Source organism: Chlamydomonas reinhardtii, chromosome 5, assembly GCF_000002595.2.
Source record: "Chlamydomonas reinhardtii strain CC-503 cw92 mt+ chromosome 5, whole genome shotgun sequence".
Lineage (NCBI taxonomy): Eukaryota > Viridiplantae > Chlorophyta > Chlorophyceae > Chlamydomonadales > Chlamydomonadaceae > Chlamydomonas > Chlamydomonas reinhardtii.
Genome location: NC_057008.1, coordinates 2,294,926 through 2,317,849, shown reverse-complemented (window position 1 = coordinate 2,317,849; position 22,924 = coordinate 2,294,926). Strand labels below are relative to the sequence as shown.

Genomic DNA, 22,924 nt, shown 5'->3' with positions numbered 1-22,924 from the left:
GTATTTGCTAAAGGAACCAGTGTGGACTTCAAGGCCAGCAGGTTTTCGCCGCATGCAACTCATCAATTGCAATTCGGTGCAAGCTGTGTGCACGTACTGAAACTGTGTTGCTGCTCTTCGCTCACGCGGTCTTATTAATGTGTGCACGCTCGCAAGCCATCGGCAATGTGTCGCTTCAGCAACAGAGCTTCCAGGCCTATTGGCGCCTATTTACTGCCCACGCATACAAGAAATGGCGTAGGACATCGTGCGTCACCCGCAGTGGGACCACAGGGAGCAGCTGTAGTCGCTGCGGGCGCCTTGAAGTCCTTGGCGGAAGGTCCCTGGGTCGATGGCATGCATCAAGCGACACCCCTTCACCTCGCGACGACTCTGCAATGTGCTCGCCACCGAACCTTCACGGGCGCATGCACGCGAGACAAAGGCCAACGGCGGCATAGCAGCGACCTAAAGGGGGGAAAGCGCTGTCACTTTCAGCTGTCAGCTGTCAGAGTCCGGGCTGTCGACGAAAGGCAGGCACCATAGCGCCCAATGGCCCCGGTTCTCTGGTTGGCGTGGGTGAACCATTAACCGACTTGCTTCAGCGTCGCCTTAATCCCAGAGAACATCAATGCCGGCACACCAACGGCGCGGGGGCTGCGGCCACGGAGGCCGTGGCGCACTTTCATCAGCAGCAGCAATGCGCCGGCGTGTTAGGGGCGTCGCGAACGGCGCGATCGGCGCGTTGCCTGGCGCCATAATCAACGGCGGTGGCAGCTGGGTGCGCATGCTGCCGCTGGTATTCCTTGTAACTCTGCTGGCGGCGGGCTGTTTGCGAGTGGAGTCCCGGCGGCTGAGCGGAGCGGAGAATGCCGCCGCCAGCACGAATGCAGGCGAGAACTTTTGGCACCGCATTTTCCTTGCCGTCGCCCCCAGCAGCCCATCGCCTTCGCCTCTGCCCGCAGCCCAGCCACCGTCGGTGCCAGCGCCATCTGGCAGCGCACCCGACCCTTGGCTTGCGGCCCCAGATCCAGCTGCCACCCCAGTTCCGGCCGAAGCTGCCAGCTCAGAGCCGGCGTTTGCTGCGGCCGTTGCGCCCGCGGCAGCACCGGCGCCGCTTCCGCCTCCGCCTCCACCTCCCGTGCCACCTCCACCGCCTCCTTCTCCGCCTCCGCCACCCAAAATCACCATCCTCGTATCCGACGGTGGCACGCTGTCTGGGGCAGCCAGCTCGCCCGAGCTCGGAGACAGCATGAAGCAGAGTGCGAGTCCGCCCGGGGCTGATGCAAACGCCAATGCCAACGGTACCACCAGGTGCGCATTTCCTCGTGCGTGCCCCGGTGCGTGCCCTGTGTAGGTCCGCTGCCACGCCTGTCCATCCTGCTCGCTCTGGCAGGCTAGCCTGGCCTCTGACCGACTCCAACCTCCAAACCGCTTGCCTACCCGCATCACAGCGACACGGACCTAATGTCGCCGCTGATGGCAGGCAACGTGACGGGCCTGCTGGCGGACCTGCCTCCGGGCAGCTCGGCGGCGGTGTCGTCGTACGGGCTCAAGATTGACGACATGGCGGGTGCGAAGCCTGCGAGCTCCGGCTTTCCTATGCATCTCTCGGTCTCGTGCGCTCATGCTATGGCACAAACAGCGCCCTATCCGGGCTACCATACTCCAGCCTCTCCTACACACACCGCCATCACCACACACCACCACCTTGTCTGCATGCCTGCAGGCATGGTGGTTCCCAAGGGCTACCCCCTGGAACAGCACGTGGTCATCACCAACGACGGCTACAAGCTGGGCACCTTCCGCATACCCTACGGCAGGTAGGCGCGAGCCGCGCCGCGCACACAACTACCTGCACGCCATGTGGTCTCTTTCCTTCCCCCGCCCTCATAACGCTTAAGCCAAAGTGCGCATGACTGGCAGTAGCAGCAGTGCAGCTACAGGAGACTCATGTATGCAGATACCGCTGCTCCCTCCGCTCCCTCCTCCTCCTCGGGCCTGAGTTACGGCGTCCCTTCCCTCGCTTGCAGGTCCGGCCCCACCGGCAATGTGCGGCCGCCCGTGCTGCTGATCCATGGCATTAGCCTGGTCTCCACCTGCTGGGTGCTCAACAGCCCGGCGGAGAGCCTCGCGTTCATTCTGGCGGATCAGGGTGAGACGCTGGGTGCGGCAGGCGACGGGGGGAGTAGCGAAGCACAGAGCGGGGAGGGGGCCATGGGTGAGGGCGAGGTAAGGAATGTGAACGACACGAAGCAATGGCCACTGGAAATAGGGCATAGGGCCTTTAATCCAGGAAACAATGTTGCGACGCACTGGCACGCTATTCGCATGGAACACCACTGATTGATTGCCCGCCGCTTCGCCATGCAGGGTACGACGTGTGGATGATGAATACCCGGTACGGCGTGACTCGTCAGGCAGCATAGCGGATGTGCAAATGCCCGGTGCAGGCGTTGCGTCTGTATCCCGCACTGCGTTGCACTATCTGTTACAAGTTAGCTATCATTTCCAATGCGGATACAGGGGTAACACGTTCAGCCGGTCACACACGTTCCTACGTGACACGCAACCCCGGTTCTGGAACTTCGCCGTGGTGAGTCGCTCACTCGCCTGCTGACCTTGCAGCTGGCAGCACAGGCAACGCTCCTACTCCATGCCTTTGTGTGAGCGCTCGGTTGTCGACGGCCCCCTTACGGCCCCAAGGCCAAACAAATCCGATTGTGCGGCCGTGCTGAAGTGCCCCTGACTTGTATTGGCTACTCTTGTCCGCAGGACGAGATGGCGCTCATTGACTTCAGGTAACTGTGCCAACGTTTTGAGTGGGCAAGCTGGCGCAAGACGTGAGGGGTTGCACCAACATGGTTTGGGGCATCGGGGTGCAGTACGTACGGTATGTTGCTGCGCATGCCCCTTTCACTTACCACCTCCTTCCTGTCTGTGCGTGTCTCGGTCCACAGGGAGACACTTAAATACGTGCAGGACCAGACGGGAGTCAAGAAGATTGGCGTGGTGGGACACAGCCAGGGCGCAACGCTGGTGAGTGGGCCCGCAGCATGAGAGCCTGTGACGTTGAATTCGGACATATGACTTCCGGTTCCCGTTGCCTTCAAGCCGCCCTTGTCCGTCAACGGCGTCTGCTTGGCCACAGGCCCTCATGGCCCTGGCAGTGGACCCGTGGCTCAGCGAGAGCGTGGCGGTGCTGGTAGCTATGGGGCCATGCGCCTACGTACGGCTGATGAAGAGGTGTGTGGGCGGGTGCTCGTTTCGGAGGCATGCGACCGCGACCGCTTGCTGTTGCCCGCAAACTCAGATGCAGCTGCTGTGTGTGCGGTTGCCTGTGTCGGTTTTTTTTCCAAATGTGATCAAGCGCTCTCTTCGTACAACCCCTTTTGATTGCAGTGTGATCCTGAGCTCCTTCTGCCGGCAAGCCAAGTAAGGACGTGTGTGGGGCGCATGAGCGTCCGGTATCTCCATGGTCACCCCACTCCTGCCATGCGCCCTGTGTTCCAAACGTAACACAAATGTCTCCTGCTGCTGCTCTCCAGCACGTCGGCGATGATGAACTTGCTGCCGCCGCAAGAGCTCATCTACATGAGTGCCGAGATGCAGCAGACCTTTCTCAACGGCGCATGGTGGGTGGAAGCCAAGAAGGATTGTGAAAGAGGATTCCGAACATATGACTTCTGCAGCACGCGCATAGCTGCATTTGACATAACCCTTGAACGTGGCGTGACTCACGTGCAAGCTACCAGCGATTGCGCAACCGGCACGCACGCGACTCAACCTAACGCTGAACATCTACACGGCCTGTGACACCCAACTGCAGCCAGATGCCGGGCACCATGCTGAGCTGCCTGACCACCATGGAAGGCATCTTTGGGGCGTCACGCCGCATCAGCGCCGCGCAGTACAGGCGCTACTGGCAGGTGAGGCGGAGGGGGAGTAGTTTGTCTCGGGACGCAAGACCGGGAAGCCAAGGACCCGGGAGGTTGCGCACGTTTCAACCTGCCAACTTGACGGTGAGGATCTGATGCAAATCACACAGCCAGCTCGGGCAACGGTTGGCAGTATCGTGATATGTCATGTGTGCAATGCTTGCGTTAATTCCCTGCGAGCCGCAGATCTGGCCCTCTTCTACATCTCTCGGCAACGCGTTGCAGTGGAGTGAGGTGAGGTGCAGGCCGCCAGCGGTGTTGGTGACATGTGAATCCCATTCCGCCCTGTGCTCAGCACTGGTCTCGGGCCTCGGGGTTGATGCATTCGCACATGGCGCACACACATACCGCACACACTACCAATTCTTCCGACATACGACATCCCGACAAGCAGAATTCCATGCCCGGTTGAATGCTGCAGATCTACAACGAGCCCAAGCCCCGCTTCTTCCGAAATAACTACGGTTCAGAAGTAGGGATGACCTTAGCAATCACACACCGCATATGTACGGCGTGCTGCACTTGAGCGCCACGTGTGCTACAGCCAGCCATATGAACGCACGCTCATGTTACAGCCGCCACGATGCAGCGTTGCTTTCACATGTCATGATAACGTTGGCGCCTCACACTCTTTTGCCAGTTTGCGTCCTTGAACCCCCGTTCCCGTCCTCCACTGTCCGCAGTATGACCTGAGCAAGGTGAAGGCGCCGGTGGTGATGTTAAGTGGCACTGCGGACGTTCTGGCGGCGCCTGAGGACGTAGCCATGCAGGTGGGGGCGCGGGGTCCCGCTGGCAGCCGCAACCGCTCTGGGCTTTACATGGGTTTCGGAAACATACCCTTTCTGGACTTTTGCCTTTGCAACGAACTGCATGCACCTCCCAGTCATACGCTTTGCACGACGCGTGAATGGTTTTGTGTGCAGAGCAGGCAGCAAAGGCTGTGGTACAGGGCTGAGCAGCAGTACGGTCTAGGAATCTAGGTGACTGGGCTTCTCTTCTTACATCGAATGGCGTGATTAGTAGCACCTCACGCATGGCACTCGCTGCCGCTACTGCGTGTCTAAACCCTACCCTCTTGGCAGGTCCGCAACCTGCGTGATGCCATCAAGGGGGAGCACAAGGTGGCAGACTACTCGCACATGGGTGAGTCACGGGGCATCGTCAGTTGCTTGAATCGCCATCATGCATACGGGGTTGGGGAGCTGACAGAGCCAGGTGCAGATTGCGTTCAACCTTGGGTTGGGCCGTGGGGGCTATGCAGCAAATCAACCCTGTGTGCTGTGCCCACGTGCTGTGCCGCACATGCCACTGTCCCGTTCGCTGCTACAGACTTCATCTGGGACACGGGCGCTAGCAAGACCGTGTACCCCATCATCACCCAGACGTTGGCAACGGCCTTTTCCTCATCGTGACAGACACAGCGGCGCTCGGGCTCGAAGCGGCACCATGCTACAGCGCCTCGTCACGGGAACTAGTGGTGCAGCGGGGCCGTGATGATTCACTGTTTGGATACCGGAGGTATCTAGGGCGGCATCGTGATACGGGGTCGTGATGTTTGCTGTTGTTGCAGCGCCTCCCCCCTCCCCCCACAAACGGTGCCAGAAGTGCCGGAAGGCACGTTGAACAGCAGAGTCCGACTGCATCCTGCTACTGGAGCGTTCAACAGTGTGAGTGATCCGACCGTACGCTAGCTAGACAGCATACGCCAGTTGGGTTGCGGAAATGCGGACGCAATTTAGGAAGAGCGCACGGCGGCACGGCGCGGCATGCTTGGGGACGCGGCGGACTCCAGTGGGCCGTGTGGGCAGGCGGTGCGTTCGTGAAGCTCCGAGGTCGGTTCCTGGTTGGTAATCTGGGTAGGCCCTGGCCCTACCCGACGGACTGTCTGTGTCTGTGTGGGCAGGCCTCGTGGAGAGCCGTGGTGGGAAGCTGGTGAGGGCGTATGGACAAATTGTAGCGGCTGTGCGTGTTCCTTTTGGGAGAAACAGGGGTTTAAATTTGCGGGCGTTTTGGCATGCGAGCGTGGGTTATGTCATGGTGTTAAGGGTGGCGTGCCCTAGGCTCTGGACTACCGTACGCAGGCAGAAGGCTCCTGCCAGCTCCCGCCATCCCCGAGCGGCCCTCAGGAAAGCCGAGCAGGATATCCCGCGGTGTCCCTGTGTTACATGTCTGTTGATCCCCTACGCCCCTGGCATCGGTCGCAGCACCTGGATGGTCCCTTTAATCGTTCTCGCACCTTGCCTCCGTAAGTCCCTTGGTCAGCTTTCGTACATGCTTTATCAGGGCAAAGATGAGCAGACAAGTGTCCAGTGTCCGCGATACAAAGGAGTCAAGAATAGCATGGGTCGACAAGGAGTAGCCGAGCAGGCACCAACTCGTGGCAAGGCCTGTTGGTTGGGGACAGAGGAGGGTGTGGATGAGGCCGCGGCGAATGGGCCTTTCGCCCAAGTCTCTCCACATGAATCCTGATTGCATTTTACTTTCGGTTCGTTGCGCTTCAGTGGTTTCCCCTTACCAGACATCCCGCTGTGCTTTTCCTGCTTGCAATTGCAATTCCTACTTCACAAGCTCGTGTTTGATTCGGGCTAGCCTTCTCAATATCACTTTGCTTGACCCAGTTTCTTGCGTATACCAAATTAAAACTAGTAAATGTTGCAAGCACGCCAAGTTTCGATCGGCGCATCCTCCGCCAGGAGAAGCGCTACTAGCGTCGCCAGCTCGTCACTCCACGCGCTGCCTGGCCGTCACCTGTCACATGGACTAGCATCATCGTCCCTGACAGCTTCACAGCGTGTTTCAGGCCAGGCCGCATGTCCGGTTCTGCGGCGCACGGTAGTGCCACACGCCACTCCTGAGAAGCCTGGGTTGAGCCCGTCTTCGACCCCAGCTCAGCAGCAGGGCGACAACGGGCAGCTGCTCTTCTCCATCGGCATTGCGGCGCTGTGGATTGGGCTGTTGGGCTACGCCTTCTTTCTGGCGCCCAACCAGACGCCGTACCGCGACCAAATCTTCATCGAGCGCATTCTGGGCATTGGGCAGAAGGATGGCTACGTAGTGGACCCCGTCTTTGTGGGCTTATTCAACATCATGGGCATCTACCCGGCCATCTACGCGTCGCTGCTGGTGCCGGCCGGCCGCAGCGAGAACAAGGTGCGGCAGCCGGTTGCTAGGGCTGGGTCCGGGGCAGCGGCCGCGGTTGCAGCTGGGGTGGGGGTAGGAGTGCGGCCTGGGGGATGGGTTGATCGTGGCCCGTAAGCACATGCCTGTGAGTCTGAGCTAGACAGAACCATCAAGATAGGAAAGGGGTATCCAGGGAAGCCTTACCATGCCTGCTTCGCCAACGCCCGCCTCCCGATAGTAATTGGACACCCCTCTCCGCCTCACATACTCGCCTGTCCAGGTCCCCGCGTGGCCCTTCGTGACGCTATCCTTTTTCTTGGGCGCCTTTGCGCTGCTGCCTTACATGGCGCTGTGGCGGCCCTACTCCAACCCTGACGCCAACCCGCTGCCGCCGCCCTCCTCGGAGCTGACCGGCTGGAACCGGCTGTTCCTGCGGGGCGCGGAGACGCCGGTGAGAGGACTGACTGGGTTGTAACGGAACGCGCACGGATGCGAAGCGTGATGGCCAGGTGCAGATGCACATCCTAGTTTGGCATGCTGCATTCGCGCCTGAGCACATGCTACTGTGGGTGGTGCAGCTGTTGGGCATGTCACAAAACCGTGAACGACCCCTGTGTGAACAAGCTGTGGCGTTGTTCCTTGCGCTAATGCCAGATCATGCCGGCGCTTCTGCTGGCGGGCGGGGTGTACTACATCGGCATGGCGGTGACGGCGGGCGGCCCGGCCTGGGCCGAGTACTTCAAGGTGTGTATGCGCGGGTGCGATTATGCCATTGGTTCAATCTACTTGCATTTGCGGCTGCTTAATGATATGTATACCGGATGCCGGCATACGACCACCCGCGCCTGACATTTGCCGCCTCTGCTCTGCGCAGCTGTTTGATGAGTCGCGGCTGGTGCACGTGACCACGGTGGACTTCGCCACGCTCACGGCGCTGGCTCCCTTCTGGATGGAGAACGACGCGGTGGGCCGGAAGTGGGAGCAGCGAGGGACGCTGCTGCCGGTGCTGTCCTTCCTGCCTGTCATAGGGCCCGCAATCTACCTGCTGCTGCGCCCCAAGGCGGAGGCGCCCAAGTAGGCGGCGAGTGAACATAAGGTGGTTGCCAGTGGGGCAGGCGATTGGACTGATGCAGGCATAGCTTGCGCACCTGATTGGAGGTGAGGTGTAACGGGCTAGCTTCGTTAGGACTAGAGTGCATGGTGGATGGGGACTGGGCCGGCACTGACATAACTGGATATGCGATGGTGACGCGGCACTGGCCGTGCGCACATGTAAGCGTTGGATACCGTGGTGGGACAGGAAACTGGATGTATACAGCAAATACTTCTGTGGGTGTAGGAATTTTGCCAGCACGAGTACTCACGGGGATCCAATGCAAGTGGGGGGATGACGACCTCACGCGCAGGGGAGTCCATGCGCCAGGCGCCCGACGATCGAAGGAAGTGCAGGTCGGTTTCTTTGCATAAGCCGACTCCGTTATCTCAATCACACAACATTGTTTAGGGTGGCACATAGGGACGTTTATGAGAACCGTGAGCTGCTGAACGTGAACATCTTAAGAGCGCCCTGACGGGCAGTTAAAGGCTCGCCTCGATACGATGGGTTGCGGCTCTTCTATGCACGCGGTATGTAGGGCGTTCGTTGCTTAGGGCTGCCCGCACCGACAGCGGCGTGCCAAGACTTGCGGAGGGTGGCATCAAATTCAGACAAGGCTCGTGTTCCGATCATGTTGCTTGCTTTGCACTTAACGTGATGCAGAATCCGGGGTCCGCCCCTATTGCCCAGGGCGCGCCGGGAGCAATCACAAAATCGGGAAGCGGCAAAAGCGGAAATGCCACCCCTGAAAATGGGCACACCCCGCGTGACAAGGAAGCGCCTGAGAAGCCCGCAGCAACAAAGCAGGAGGCGGTGCAGCCCACGTCGCCATCGAAGTCACAGTCACAAAGCTTGGCGTTCGACGATAGATCGGTCAGGTGGGTGCGTAATGTGTATAGATGCTCCAAAGACCTCCTGCGTTCCTACTTGCGACTACTTGTCGAGGCATAGGCGCGCTTTGGGCATTTGCAAGGGAGACCATTACCGCGCCGCAAAACCCTCCTTGCATAGTTTTCCCACCAGCTGGGCGCATATATTTGACCTGTATCCTTGTGCCACGCGGGCCAACAGGAAACCGAAAACCCAGGCGTCCCTAGCCAAGACGTCCTCCATGCACCCCGCGGCGATGTCTGTGGAGGAGCAGACCATCACAGGCGCGTGGCTCCTGGGATACCTCCGCTCGTGCTTCTTTTGGGAGGCTACATAGTGCGAATGCATGCCAGTAGGCTGGTGCGCATCAGCGCGAGCGCAGCCAGCGCGAGGGATGGGGATTAGCGGTAGGGGCGTGCCAGCGTGGGTAAGCACGGCCAGGCCCATGGGGCCTGTTGAGCAGCGCCTCGACGACTGAACTGACAGCTCATTCCAATACATTTTATTTTCGCAGCTGTCAAGGCGAAACTTCAGCGCGAGTGGGCCCCGGAGTATGAGCCGGAGGAGATTCGGCCGCCGCAGGATACGCCCGACGTGCACTCGGAGCGTGCCACGAACGTGACGCTCTCTATGATCCTGAAGGACCAGGAGGAGTTGGCGCGTAAGACCAAAATCATTTGCACGGCCGGGCCGGCCTGCTGGAGCGAGGAGGGCCTGGGCAAGCTGCTGGACGCGGGGTGCAATGTGCTCCGCTTCAACTTTAGCCACGGCGACCACGATGGGCACTACTCAGTGCTGGAGCGGTTCCGGAAGGTGAGGGGTGCAACAGCTAGCGTAGTTGTGAGCAGGAACATGAGGTTTGGAGCACACCGGGGGGATCGCATCCGGGTCACCAGGGGCATGCACTGCCGAGCGTGGGGTTGCGTGGAACCACGCGGGCCGATGCGGGTTCGACTGGCGCGTGACACACCCGCACGCACACGCCGGGCATACATCCACAGCTTCTGAGTTGACGTATGTTTCCTCTGTGGGGTGCAGGTGTGCACCGCAAAGGGCAGCTACGCGGCCTGCCTGCTGGACACCAAGGGCCCGGAGATCCGCACTGCCATGCTGAAGGACGGCAAGGACATTGAGCTGGAGGCTGGCCAGAGCATTGTGGTGGAGGCGGTTGGGGCGGAGTACACCAAGTGGGAGGGCTACAAGGACGCCGCCAATGGCGAGACTCACATCGGCCTGTCGTACGACAAGCTGTGCAGCAGCGTGAAACCGGGAAGCAAGATTCTGCTGGCGGACGGGAGCATCAGCATTCGGGTGGACGAGATCACTTCCGCGCGCACCCTGCGTGGCACGGTGATGAACAGCAAGAAGCTGGGCCAACGCAAAAACTGCAACCTGCCAGGCGTGAAGGTCGATATCCCGGTCCTGACCGAGAAGGACATTGACGACCTGCAGCAGTTTGCGGCGAAGCACAAGATGGACTTCGTGGCGGCCTCGTTCGTGCAGGTGTGTCCCGGGCTCATTTTGAGTGCAGCAGGTCACAGGGCCTGCCGATGGGTTGAGTCATGTGATGCAGGTTGCCCGGGCCCGGCAAAACGAGCTGATGAGTCGTACCACACGCCCTAATCATTGCCGTTCGCCACGTGTTTCCCACAGAGCGCGGCGGACGTGCAGTTCATCCGCCGCACCCTGGATGCGGCCCCAGGCGGGGAGCACGTGAAGATCATCTCCAAGATTGAGAACCTGGAGGGCCTCAAGAACTACGACGAGATTTTGCGGGAGAGTGACGGCATCATGGTGGCCCGCGGCGACCTGGGCATGGAGATTCCGTCCGAGAAGGTACGCAGGCTTGGATCGCGGGCTGGGCTCCTTGTGTATGCCGTTGCAAAGCAGCGCTAACTGGCACGATGGGTTTGGCTGCGGTATCCTCGGTACACACGCTTCTGAAACGTGCGCCCTGGCCAATGGCTTCTGTAGGTGCCAGTGGCACAGAAGATGATGATCACCAAGGCCAACATCGCCGGCAAGTTTGTCATCTGCGCGACCCAGATGCTGGAGTCCATGATCAGCAACCCCCGGCCCACGCGTGCGGAGATGACGGATGTGGCGAACGCCGTGTACGACGGCGTGGATTGCGTCATGCTTTCAGGTGCTGACCGTTGCCGACGCGAAGGGTGTATGCTTACGGGTGTCTGCTTGCATCGGGCCTCCTTCCAACATTTATCATGCCTCTTGCCCGCCAAATTGCGAGGCTTACGCGCCTGCACATGCATCGCCCTGGTGCAGGCGAGTCGGCGAACGGCGACTTCCCGGACATCGCGGTGTCTACCATGGCCGCCATCGTGGCCAACGCGGAGGTGGGAGTGGACTACTACTCGCAGTACAGCTTCATCCGGTGAGACAGGGAGTTTTACAGAGGTCTGGAGGAGGAGGATGTGGAGGCCGGGGCCGGGGGTGGCGCAAGTTAAAACCGAAGTCGTTAGGAGCCTCAGCGCTCACAGCCATGATGCTGTGCCGCTCGGGTGTGAGGTTACAAGCAGGGCGCATGGATCGGCCGAGCACGGGCGACTGGCAGGGCCTGGGTGGCTGGGCGTGGCTGGGCGTGGCTGGGCGAGGTTGGAGGGGGGCAGGGTATGGCACGTGGGTATGGCACCTGAACTGGGTTTCCGCACTCAGCAGTTGCCGCCAGGTATGCAGCATTCGTCCACCTGCTGCAACCCTACCAGGGCCCACATGTGGGTACCAGAACAATCTGACATCTGGGATAGAGCTGACGCCTGCGCCTTCACAACCGCGGCAGGTACTGGGCCACCAAGGGCAATGAGATTGCCATGACGCCTGACGAGTGCATGATGTCGTCTGTCGCGTCCATGGCGGTGGGCTTTACAGAGGACACCACGCCCGAGGTGCGCAATGGAACTCTGCAGGCCGTGTGCACTGAGCGTATTTCTGGGACGCAGCATCAACAGGTCATTGCCTGGATGCGCGGCGTGGGGGCGTGCGGGTTGAGGCACACGGGGGACATGCACGGTTCAGGGTAACGGCCCTAACTTCAAGGCCGTACGCGGGGGGTGCTGGACTGAATGTCGAACAATGAAGTGATGGAGATAAAGGCGCAATTGCGTGATGTACAAACTGCCAGGCATGTGCTCACACGTTGCGCGGACGCGTCCCTACGTGTAGGCGTTCCGCCGCGTGGCGCGCAACAACACGTTGACCATCATCGTGGTGCTCACGGCGGACGGCCGCGCTGCCAATCTGGTGTCCAAGTACCGCCCGCCGTGCCTGGTGGTGGTGGCCTCCACCAACGAGCAGGTGCGTACGGGCGGCAGGCAGGGCTGGGACCACATGTCAAGCAGTGGTTTTGGGCGCAGACGTCAAGGGTCGACGCACTGCTGTAGGCTGCGGCATGTGTCTGCGGCTCTAAGCTACCAAACCGAGAGCCCCGTTTGCCCTTTGCTGCTTGGCCGGGTTGGTTGCTGACAGGTGCTGCGCCAGGCGGCGGTCAGCTTCGGCCAGGTTCCGCTGGCCCTGGCGTCGCTGGAGCTGGACTCCCAGGACCTGGCGGAGAAGGCGGTGGAGAAGGTGCGCAGCCTGGGCCTGGTGGCGCAACACACGCCCGACTGCCGCCTCATCGTGGCGCGCGGCCGCAACAGCGGCAGCGCCGACGTGGAGCCGGTGGTGACAGTGGTGAAGACGGGTGGCTCGGGCCTGAAGCGCCGCGGCTGGAGCACCGGCAATACGCTGTACACGCCGTCGGGCGTGCCCATCCAGCGCCCTGGCGTGCGCTCGCTGCGCACCACGCTGACCAACCTGCCACTGATCACGGCGCCCATCAAAAACGTGAGCGCTGTGAAGCCGGAGGGGAGATGGAGAGAAACGGAACGCGCAAGGGGAAATAGCTTGTTGTTTGCAGGTTGAGGGCGTCGAAGTCTCGGGAACTTGAAGCAGCCAACACGCGGCAGGTGCACACTCAAAGCGGCTGTTGTTTGTCATGACAGGGCCGCTGCACCAAGGTGATTTGCACTATGGGCCCATCGTGCTGGAGCGAGGAGACCATGGGCAAGCTGCTGGACGCGGGCATGGACATTATCCGCCTCAACTTCAGCCATGGCGACCACAAGGGCCACTTCGAGGTGCTGGAGCGCTTCCGCAAGGTGCGCAGCCCAGCTCTCAGGTCTAGATAGTTTTTGTGGTGCCATGGGTGCTGGACTGCAGGCAGGTAGGCGGGGTGGCTGTGGTGTGGGAGTGATGGTTCAGCCAGGTTACGAGCCTCGTGCCTGTCCCTCCAGATCCTAACTCCCCCACGAGCCCCACCGCCAACAAATTGACGCGCCATAACTGCAGGTGTGCAAGACGAAGCAGGAGGAGTTCAGCGCCAAGGGCGCGCCCTCAGCGCCGCACTGGGGCTGCCTGTTGGACACCAAGGGCCCGGAGATCCGCACCGCCATGCTGAAGGACGGCAAGGATATCGAGCTGGTGGCCGGCCAGACCATCTTCATCGAGGCCGTGGGCGCAGATTACGTCAAGTGGGAGGGCTACAAGGACGAGGCCACCGGCGAGACGCGCATCGGCCTGTCGTACGGCAAGCTGTGCAGCAGCGTGCAGCAGGGCAACAAGATCCTGCTGGCGGACGGCAGCATCAGCATCGTGGTGGAGGAGGTCTGCAGCGCTAACCTGCTGCGCGGCACGGTGCTGAATAGCAAGAAGCTGGGCCAGCGCAAGAACTGCAACCTGCCGGGCGTGAAGGTGGACATCCCGGTCCTGACCGAGAAGGACATTGACGACCTGCAGAACTTCTGCGCCAAGCACGAGATGGACTACGTGGCGGCCTCTTTCGTGCAGAGCGCGGCCGATGTGCAGTTCATCCGCCGCGTGCTGGATGAGGCCGGCGGCCACCGTGTCAAGATCATCTCCAAGATTGAGAACGCGGAGGGCCTGGTCAACTATGACGAGATTTTGCGGGAGAGCGACGGCATCATGGTGGCCCGCGGCGACCTGGGCATGGAGATTCCTGCGGAGAAGGTGCCCCTGGCGCAGAAGATGATGATCACCAAAGCCAACATCGCCGGCAAGTTCATCATCACGGCTACGCAAATGCTGGAGTCCATGATCAGCAACCCGCGCCCCACGCGCGCGGAGATGACGGATGTGGCGAACGCCGTGCTGGACGGCACCGATTGCGTCATGCTATCAGGTAAGGCGGCCATCACCCTGTGGTCTGTGGTTTCTCCCGTCCCGTCCACTGCGAGGCGCAGTTGGCTTTCGTTTGAGGCCAGGTTCTGGTGCCCTGCCTCCCATGCGGGAAAGCCTCACAATGTGTGCATTCCATTGCTAACCGTTTGCGTCCGCGTGCTGCGCAAACACACTTTGCAGGCGAGACCGCCAACGGCTCCTTCCCCGAGGCCGCCGTGTCCACCATGGCCGCCATCTGCCTCAACGCGGAGCAGATGGTTGAGGTGAGCTCGCGCCTGGCGTACGCGAACGCAGCGTGTCCCGCCAGTCCTACATGCGCTGCCCCTTGCGCCTCTCGCGGTTCGCGGGGTACGCAATGCCACGCTCACGCGCCCTTTCACGCCGTGGACCGCAGGTGAACAAGCGCTTCCGCTTCCTGCGCAACCACACGCCCAAGCCCATGAGGGGCGCGGAGGCGGTGGCCAGTGGCGCCGTCATGACGGCCATCGACACGGACGCCAAGCTCATGGTGTGCATCACCACCTCGGGCCGCGGTGTGGCGCTGGTGTCCAAGTACCGCCCGCCCATGCCGGTGGTGGTGGTCACGCCGGACGCGCAGCTGGTGCGGCACTGCAGGTCGGTGTTCGGCCAGGTGGGCGTGCTGGTGCCCGACATCGAGTCGGTGGAGCTGAACAAGCTGGTGGAGCTGGCGGCGGCGGCGGCGCGCTCGTTCGGCCTGGCGGATGTGACGGACGGCGACCAGATCGTAGTGCTGCAGCGCCGCAAGGCCTCGCCGGAGACCATGGTGCGTTGGGTGCTGGGCGCACACTCGCTAGTGTTGGGGAAGGTTGCGGACGGGCGGGTGGGTAGGCCGGCTTTGGCACGCGCGTAACGGGGAGTCACCTGGCCTGGCCAAGGGGTGCACGTGAATCTGCCCTTCCTGAAGTAAAACCTCACTGGATGCATCTCACCAATTTCTTACTCACCCGCAACCGAAACTACGCAACCGCACAGATTTACGACGACCAGCGTCTGGTGGCCCGCGCCATGGTGTACGGCAAGGCGCCCATCAACGAGGTGGCACACACGCGCTACCCAGGCGACAAGGTGGTGTTTCACCGCTCCACCAAGGTGCGATTGGTGGTTTGCGGTTGCATCTTGGAACTAAGATAGGGAGGCGGGCCGGATGCCGGCGGAAGCGAGGGATTGCATGTCTGCATGGCAACGCCGGCAGTCAGCGCACCTCCACATCCTCTTTGAAAGATGTTGCAAGACGCACGGCGCAAGGGCTTGACGTATCCGTTGTATCAATGGCCGTGTCTGTGGCCTATGTCGCAGGTGGGCCTGGACACCATCCTGGACGAGGAGAAGTGGAAGTTCATCGTGCGCAAGACGAAGATCATTTGCACGGCCGGGCCGGCCTGCTGGAGCGAGGAGGGACTGGGGAAGCTGCTGGACGCGGGGTGCAACATCGTGCGCCTCAACTTTAGCCACGGCGACCACGAGGGCCACTTCTCCGTGCTGCAGCGGTGGCGCAAGGTATGCGCGGAGAAGGACAGCCATGCGGCCTGCCTGCTGGACACCAAGGGCCCGGAGATCCGCACCGCCATGCTGAAGGACGGCAAGGACATTGAGCTGGTGGCGAACCAGAAGGTGCGGACAGGAAGTCAAAGGGGAAGCTTGGGTCAGCAGCGCCGTCAGCGCCCCTAAACCGGTGCGGCCTGCTTGGGCCACTGCAACGGGTTGTGCGCGGCGTCAGCGCCCCTCAGTGTCTTATCGGCTGCCTTGGCTCCAACGCTTGTGCCACTGCAACGGGCTGTGCGCAGGTGACCATCCACGCTGTGGGCGATGAGTACGTGAAGTGGGAGGGCTACAAGGACGCCGCCACTGGTGAGACCCACATCGGTCTGTCATACGGCAAGCTGTGCAGCAGCGTCAAGGCCGGCAACCGCATCCTGCTGGCAGACGGCAGCATCAGCATTGTCGTTGACGAGGTGAGCCTGCTGAGCCACAGCGCATACCACCGCTCCTTGGGTTTGGGTCTTGCCACCGCTGGGGTTCTAACTTTTGCACCTGTATTTTGTCACACTAGCTTGCTGCCGACAAAGGCCCACGGACGGCTTGGAATGCTGCAGACTGACCCCGCCCTGTCCGAACTCCCTTTATGTCGTTTCTGTTATAGATTGTGGACGGCACCACGTTGATCGGCACTGTGCTCAACACCAAGAAGCTGGGCCAGCGCAAGAATTGCAACCTGCCGGGCGTGAAGGTGGACATCCCGGTGCTCACCAAGAAGGACATTGACGACCTACAGAACTTCTGCGTCAAGCACAAGATGGACTTTGTGGCGGCCTCTTTCGTGCAGAGCCAGCAGGACGTGCTGTACATCCGCAGCATCCTGGACGACGCGGGCGGCAAGGACGTGAAGATCATCTCCAAGATTGAGAACGCGGAGGGTTTGAAGAACTTCGACGAGATTCTGGAAGTGACGGACGGTGTGATGGTGGCGCGCGGCGACCTGGGCATGGAGATTCCTGTGGAGAAGGTGAGTGGTGTTGGGACAGCAGCCAGAAATGTGGAATGCTTCTTTGTGGCTTTGTCGCGGGCACGGAAATGGCGCAACGGAACGGTTTTGCCCACTGTTTGCATGTGCGTCCCACAGGTTCCCCTGGCCCAGAAGATGCTCATCACCAAGGCCAACATCGCCGGCAAGTTCGTGATCTGCGCAACCCAGATGATGGAGTCTATGATCACCAACCCCGTGCCCACACGCGCGGAGATGACGGACGTGGCCAACGCCGTGTGGGATGGCGTGGACGCGGTCATGCTTTCAGGTGAGCTGGTGTCGAAATCTTCTCTCCCGCCACCGACAAGGGCAGGTTTCAGCTCGCATGCTGCTTCCAACCTGCCTACTAGCGCGACTGAGAACCTGCTATCTTCCCCCTGCCGCCGCCCATATCCCAGGTGAGTCCGCCAACGGCGCCTACTTCGGCCAGGCGGTTGAGACCATGGCGCGCATCGCCCGCTCTGCCGAGATCGGCGTCAACTTCTACCAGTCCTTTGACTACACCCACAAGTTCACGCCCAAGCCCGTCTCGGCCGTGGAGGCGATGTGCTCATCGCTGGCCAAAAACGCCGTGGACATCCGGCCAGGTGCGGCAGGCTAGGGACGCTAGCCAGACGCATTCCATGTTCCGTAGATACTGGGGCTTCCAGGCAATTGACACTGCCACCAATCTCCTCTACCAAACCACATTCACGTGCACGCGTGTGCAGGCATGATTGTGGTGTTCTCGGAGGGCGGCAAGGTGGCGCGCCTGGTCGCAAAGTACCGGCCCTGCGCCCCCGTGCTGGTGGTCACCAGTAACGCCGGTCTTGCGCGCTACTGCTCCTCGCTGTTCGGCTGCTACCCGCGGCTGCTGCCGGAGCCCATCAAGGACGTCGCCGCCATGCCCAAGGCCGTGTCCGAGGCCATGGCGTACGGCGTGGAGCGCGGCCTGTGCGTGGCGGGCAAGGAGGTGTGTCAGCGCTTCCGTGGCACGTCCCAGGCTTCCTGATTGCTGGCCGATGGGCACGCATAAGCCTCTGCCAAATTGCTGCGCATGCACACGTGTGCGGAGCGCTCAAACATGCTATGGCCCCGTGGGCGCTGTTGCTGACGGCGCCTGGCGCCACGCATGTGTGTCGTCCTGTATGTTCAGGTAATTGTGCTGGTGAGCAATATGGTTGCCAAGGGCGTGGGCGCTGACGCTTCGGAGGCGCTGCCGGAGCGCCAGATCTTCGTGACCATCGCCCCCGGCGCGCTCAACATTGACGCGCTGGGCTCGCTGGCGTTCAGCACCTCGGCGCTGGACCCCAAGTTCGTGGCCAAGACCATCTCGCTGCGGTGAGCGGTCTGCTGGCGCCCTGCGCCTGCCGGCCAGGAGCCCTGTTGTCGGTGCACGTGGTGGGCCTGTGGCTGGAGAGCGCAGCTTGACGCATGGACCAATTGATGTGGTTGATCGTAACAGGGCAAAGTTGCCTTTATGTCCAAACGTGCTCCTTTCACTTACCCATACCCTGTCCACCGCCACCCGCATCGCCTCGCAGCTCCACCACCATTGACCTACCCATGCTGGTGAGCAGCAGCAGCCCCGTGCGTAAGACCAAGCTGGGCTTCACGATGGGCCCCTCCTGCAACAGCGAGGACGTGCTGCGGCAGCTGGTGCGCGGGGGAGCCAACATCGCGCGCTTCAACTTCGCGCACGGCGAGATGGCGGCGCACCAGGTGCGTTGTGGGCTTGGATGCGTTGACGTGGGGCAAAATACAAGGGTTATGCCCTTATGCCCTGCCTCTAGATGCATCTCCCTGTCGCACCACCCCTGCCCCTCTGCCTCAGGCCATGCTAAACAAGCTGCGCACGGTGTGCGCGGCGGAGGGGCGCACCGTGGCCGTGATGCTGGACCTGGACGGCAACGTGCTGCGCACCTCGGATCTGATCGACTACGACACCAAGCAGCCGATCAAGAAGATCGAGCTGCAGGCGGGCGACAAGGTGGAGCTGTACGGCACAGACGATACCTCGCCCAACCACTTCGTGGGCTACAAGGTCGCCGACAAGGTGAGGCCAAGAGCATCAAGGGCTGGCAGCACGGCCAGTTTGGCAGCATGTTGCGCGGCTTTGCAGCGTCCTGTGATGTGTGTGCAGGGTGCTGGACTCACCGCTCCCTAAACCTCTGTAATCGATATTGCCCCGGTCGCAGGTCCGTATCGGCGTGTCATTAGCCGACCTGGCCGAGTGCGTTAAGCCAGGTGGCCTGATACGCGTGCACGACGGCCTCATCACGTTCGAGGTGGTCAGCGTGCGGCCTGGCGGCCCCGTGCAGGCGGTGGTGCTCAACCACGCCTTCTTGTACGCGCGCAAGGTGCGGCCAACGGCTGAATGCCCTAATTGCTATTGCTAAGTGCCCAATGCTACTAAACCAGCGACCCATTACTACTGTCGCCGGCATGCCCGCTGACCCTGTTCCCGCCGCTGCACCTCGCTCTGCTCCCTCGCAGCCGGTGCACCTGGTGGGCGTGACCATCCACTCCTCCTTCCCCGCGCCCGCCGACCTGGAGGCGCTCATGGCCTTCGCGCTGCCCAACGCCATCGAGTTCGTGGCGGTGGGCGTCAACAGCCGCAACGACGTCAACGCCATCCGCAGCTTCCTGGACGACAACGGCGGCGAAAGCATTAAGCTGGTGCGTGCGCCGGAGGGCGCAGCCAAACACGTGCTTTTCCACGGCTCTCTGCCGGCGGGCGCTGGGTACCACAGCCGATGGGCCCTCACAATGTCAACTTCTAATTTACGTTGTGTCCGTAACCCGCTGCCACTCGCCATCCCTCCAACCACAGATTGCCAAGATTGAGAGCGAGGGCGGGCTCCGCAACCTGGACGAGATCATCGACGCCGCGGACGGAGTGATCCTGGCGCGCGGCAAGCTGGGCATGGTGGTGACGCCGGAGAAGGTGGCGCTGGCGCAGAGCGTAGTGGTCACCAAGGCCAACGTGGCAGGTACGTCGATGCCGGGCTGCCGCATGTGTGGGCGGTTCCTAGGGGCGGAGCGGAGGAGCGCACTGGGCGCCGGGAGGACGGGCAGGGCCCCCGTGGTAGCTGCCCAACACGACGCCTGCCTGCCTGCCTGACTGCCCCAACCCCTTACTTGCACCGCAGGCAAGCCGGTCATCATCTCCCGCCAGATGCTGGAGTCCATGGTGTCCAACCCGCGCCCCACGCGCGCCGAGATGACGGACGTGGCGAACGCTGTGCTGGACGGCGCATCCTGCCTGATGCTGTGCAGCGAGACGTCCAGCGGCGCCTTCCCCGCCGACTCGTTCACCACCGCCGTCAACATCGTGCGCAACGCCGAGCACGCCACCAGCTACGCCTCCATGCACTCCTTCATCCGGTGAGCATCCGTCCCTGACGAGATCTGGGCCGCATACTGATCAGGGTTAAAAGGGCTGAGCGGGGCAGGGTTAAAAGGCCAGAGCCAGCTTGTCAGCACATCGACCAGCTGAGGCCGGCTGTGCAGCCTTGCCCATATCCTGACTCATAATTGCGCCTGTGTGTTCTTGCGCATCTCAGCGACTTTTCCGCCAAGCCCTTCAACACCATCGAGGCGGCGGCGGTGGCCCTGGCGCAGGCGTGCATGGACAGCAAGCTGGCGCTGTGCCTGGTGGTGAGCGACACGGGCGAGGCAGCCAACATCGTGACCAAATACCGCCCGCCCGTGCCCGTCATGGTCGTGTCCAGCCAGCCGCCCGTGGTGGCACAGCGCGAGCTGTGCTTTGGACAGGTGGGTGCGTGGGGGGTGCGTGGTGAGGGTGATGGCGGTTAGGGTGAGGGTGAGGGCGGTGAGGGGGCGAGGCTGGCGTGCAGGTACGGGACTCCAGATGGAGTGCCGATGTTGTACTGGCCTGGTGCTGGACGGGGCTGGTGCTATAGTGCGGAGATGATAAGAGGTGGCATGCCGAAGAGTGTGCTGACGGATGCTGCTCACCCATTTGTGCATGCGGTTCCCGCAAACGTGCTTGGGCCTGCAGTTCGGCTACCTGGCGTCGGACGGCATTGTGAGCGCACCCGCCGGCGACGTGCGCGACCTGGCCGCCGACGTGGTGGCGGACGCGCGGGCGCGCGGGCTGTGCGGCCCCGAGCCACAGCGTGTGGCCGTCATGACGGGCAGCAGCGCCATGGACGTCGTCCACAATGCTATTGTGCAGATTGTGGAGGTATGAGCGGGCAGTCAGGCGGCGCGACATGCACCACGGGCACGAGAGGAAGGAACGAAGACGACAGAGGACACGGCAGAGCAGTGAGGAGCAGCGGCAGGCAATGCAGCAGCGTGAGGCTGCGGAACGTGGATGCGGTGCAAGCGGTGAGCAGCAAGCATGTGGGTGTGTACAGCAACGGGCTGCACACCGTGTACAGCAAGGGTGCAAGTATTTAACAAGGTTTGCTGGCGTTCACGGTACTGACGCAGACGTGATTTCTCGTTTTAGGCGCTGCAGCGTGCGTAGGGTGCTGGTACGTGGAGGTCTGTGACCCGTGCGCATGCCATCGCTGCCACGCTTGGTGGGTGTGCAGGACGTGACTGGTGCCGTTGACTGTGATAGACTCCTAACGCTCCCTTGTCTAGGCTCTCAGGCTAGAGCATTCAGATGGAGGCCCAATGATCAAGGACTCGCGTGATTCGTATCGCTCCTTCTGGTGCACGTATCGGACTAGTACTCGTGAACTCGGCGTGATCATGCATGTGCATGAAGACCAACTATCGTGAGTGGATGAAGGCGCGCATCGGGGCTGCATAGGCAGTGACTATTGACGAGACCGTGATGACTACCGTATACCTGCTGGAGCAGGGCAGCATTGTCTAGTTTGGGAAGTCGAGGCGTTTGGACGCACTATTTACTGGTGAACGTTAGTGAGATTGACTGCTCGACAGACCCATAAGTGATGTGTGGAAGGGCAGGATGTGCAAGCGAATGATGATGTAATGCTCAGTGAGGCGCTCATGAGCCCAGGCCACCCAGCATGTGTCTCAGGCACTCATTTTAGCAGAGAAATGAACCCGAATGGTGCAACAAAGCTTGCTTTCAGTCTCAACAGCCTGGTCATTCGACACCGTCAGCCTCTCCTGCCTTACAATCCTCTGATGTTGCCCCATCCAATCAACCGCCTGTCAGCACGTCGCGCTATTGAGCGCCACGGCGCTAGATACTACAGTTGTGTCGTGTCCTGGCGTGTGAGCGTGCGTGCCGTGTCACACCGACCATTGGGTCCGGTCTTTGCATTTCCTCTTTATCATTAGCGTGCAGACAAGACAATAAGATTTACGTCCTGCATGATTTGGAGTCACGCTTGTATGCGCGGACTATAGAAAGATCTGTTTGGATAAGAGCGTCGTACTGCATGGAGGCAGCGACGTCTCGAGGCCAAGTGCGTGGGAGAGAGCCACCAGCTCGTCTTTTGGCTCTCGTCCCGAACGTGCGCCCCGTATTACAGACCAAGCCTAGTCTCGTTGTAATATTTGAGAGTCTGATCAACTCCTACGACGGGAATAGCGACATCTCCGGCCGGAGTCTGGAGCTAAGCCACACAGTACGTTGAGCAGGGCTGCGTAAACGCATTTGCCTTGTGTGCTTGTGTAGGTAACAGAGACACAAACCCCACAGGCGGTAACTTGCTGACGGCTCAGCACCGCGACAAGCTTCGTTACGCTGCGTTGCGCACTGGAGGCATGTCCCCGGTACTACGTAGGTTTGAAGTAGGTGACTACGTGTACTACAGGAACACCACAGCTCGCACTAGCTTAGAGGCGACAGCGCGGCCGGACATTTATCGTGTCATTGAGGCGCGTCCCTCAGGCGTGCTGGTGCTGGAGGGTAAGTGTGGCACGACTATTACAGCGCATGTGTCGCACTGCGCGCCCTGCCATCTGCCGATAGCGGACCAGGTTGTGGACCCGCGTACACACTGGCTCTGCCGGCCTGACACTGCTGCGAGCTTAAAGCTAGGCGTGTTGCCATTGCCACGCTGCAAACCTCCCCCCCAGCCGCAGCGGTGGCTGGTTCGGTATCCTCATCCACCCTGGCACCTGACCCATCGAACGTGCTGGGGCGCGGGTGACGCGAGAGCGTGTCAGCGTTCTGGTGCGTTACACCCGGCCGGTGCTCCACTTTAAAGTTATACTCCTGGAGCACTAGGCAAACCGTGCATATGGGAC

General features: G+C 61.2%; 4 protein-coding genes across 4 annotated transcripts in view; all 4 read left to right on the top strand.

Annotated features, from left to right (window-relative positions):
- Nucleotides 1-130: 130 nt before the first annotated feature.
- CHLRE_05g234801v5 (uncharacterized protein) lies at nt 131-6,151 on the top strand. Its single transcript, XM_043062232.1, has 18 exons — nt 131-872; nt 945-1,293; nt 1,434-1,552; nt 1,709-1,802; nt 2,013-2,134; nt 2,353-2,380; nt 2,506-2,575; nt 2,755-2,780; nt 2,940-3,018; nt 3,131-3,225; nt 3,382-3,414; nt 3,528-3,614; nt 3,809-3,908; nt 4,104-4,151; nt 4,339-4,389; nt 4,601-4,687; nt 5,000-5,060; nt 5,247-6,151. The coding sequence occupies exons 1-18, from the start codon at nt 611-613 to the stop codon at nt 5,327-5,329; spliced, it is 1,794 nt and encodes a 597-aa protein (XP_042924796.1). The 5' UTR covers nt 131-610; the 3' UTR covers nt 5,330-6,151.
- A 276-nt stretch (nt 6,152-6,427) lies between these two features.
- CHLRE_05g234750v5 (uncharacterized protein) lies at nt 6,428-8,516 on the top strand. The gene is made up of 4 exons (XM_001700584.2): nt 6,428-7,067; nt 7,318-7,488; nt 7,692-7,781; nt 7,912-8,516. Exons 1-4 carry the CDS (start codon nt 6,567-6,569, stop codon nt 8,113-8,115), a joined length of 966 nt encoding a protein of 321 aa, XP_001700636.1. The 5' UTR covers nt 6,428-6,566; the 3' UTR covers nt 8,116-8,516.
- A 54-nt stretch (nt 8,517-8,570) lies between these two features.
- On the top strand, nt 8,571-21,773 carry CHLRE_05g234700v5 (uncharacterized protein). The gene is made up of 31 exons (XM_043062231.1): nt 8,571-8,663; nt 8,797-9,011; nt 9,205-9,287; nt 9,518-9,816; nt 10,042-10,506; nt 10,657-10,839; nt 10,978-11,149; nt 11,287-11,395; nt 11,801-11,906; nt 12,184-12,315; nt 12,487-12,843; nt 13,002-13,157; nt 13,348-14,197; nt 14,377-14,459; nt 14,591-14,980; nt 15,190-15,306; nt 15,514-15,828; nt 16,002-16,169; nt 16,358-16,720; nt 16,838-17,009; nt 17,140-17,328; nt 17,452-17,693; nt 17,877-18,061; nt 18,265-18,442; nt 18,555-18,776; nt 18,919-19,080; nt 19,217-19,399; nt 19,554-19,713; nt 19,873-20,107; nt 20,287-20,497; nt 20,745-21,773. Exons 1-31 carry the CDS (start codon nt 8,637-8,639, stop codon nt 20,934-20,936), a joined length of 6,921 nt encoding a protein of 2,306 aa, XP_042924795.1. The 5' UTR covers nt 8,571-8,636; the 3' UTR covers nt 20,937-21,773.
- Nucleotides 21,774-21,850: 77 nt separating this feature from the next.
- The window catches only part of CHLRE_05g234650v5 (uncharacterized protein), a 1,339-nt gene continuing 265 nt past the window's right edge, over nt 21,851-22,924 (top strand). The window contains exons 1-3 of the mRNA XM_043062216.1: nt 21,851-22,299; nt 22,374-22,583; nt 22,754-22,924. The exon at nt 22,754-22,924 is cut by the window's right edge and continues 265 nt beyond it. Of these exons, the coding sequence (XP_042924794.1) occupies nt 22,439-22,583; nt 22,754-22,827 (219 nt within the window). The 5' untranslated portion in view covers nt 21,851-22,299; nt 22,374-22,438 and the 3' untranslated portion in view covers nt 22,828-22,924. The remainder of the gene's footprint in view (nt 22,300-22,373; nt 22,584-22,753) is intronic.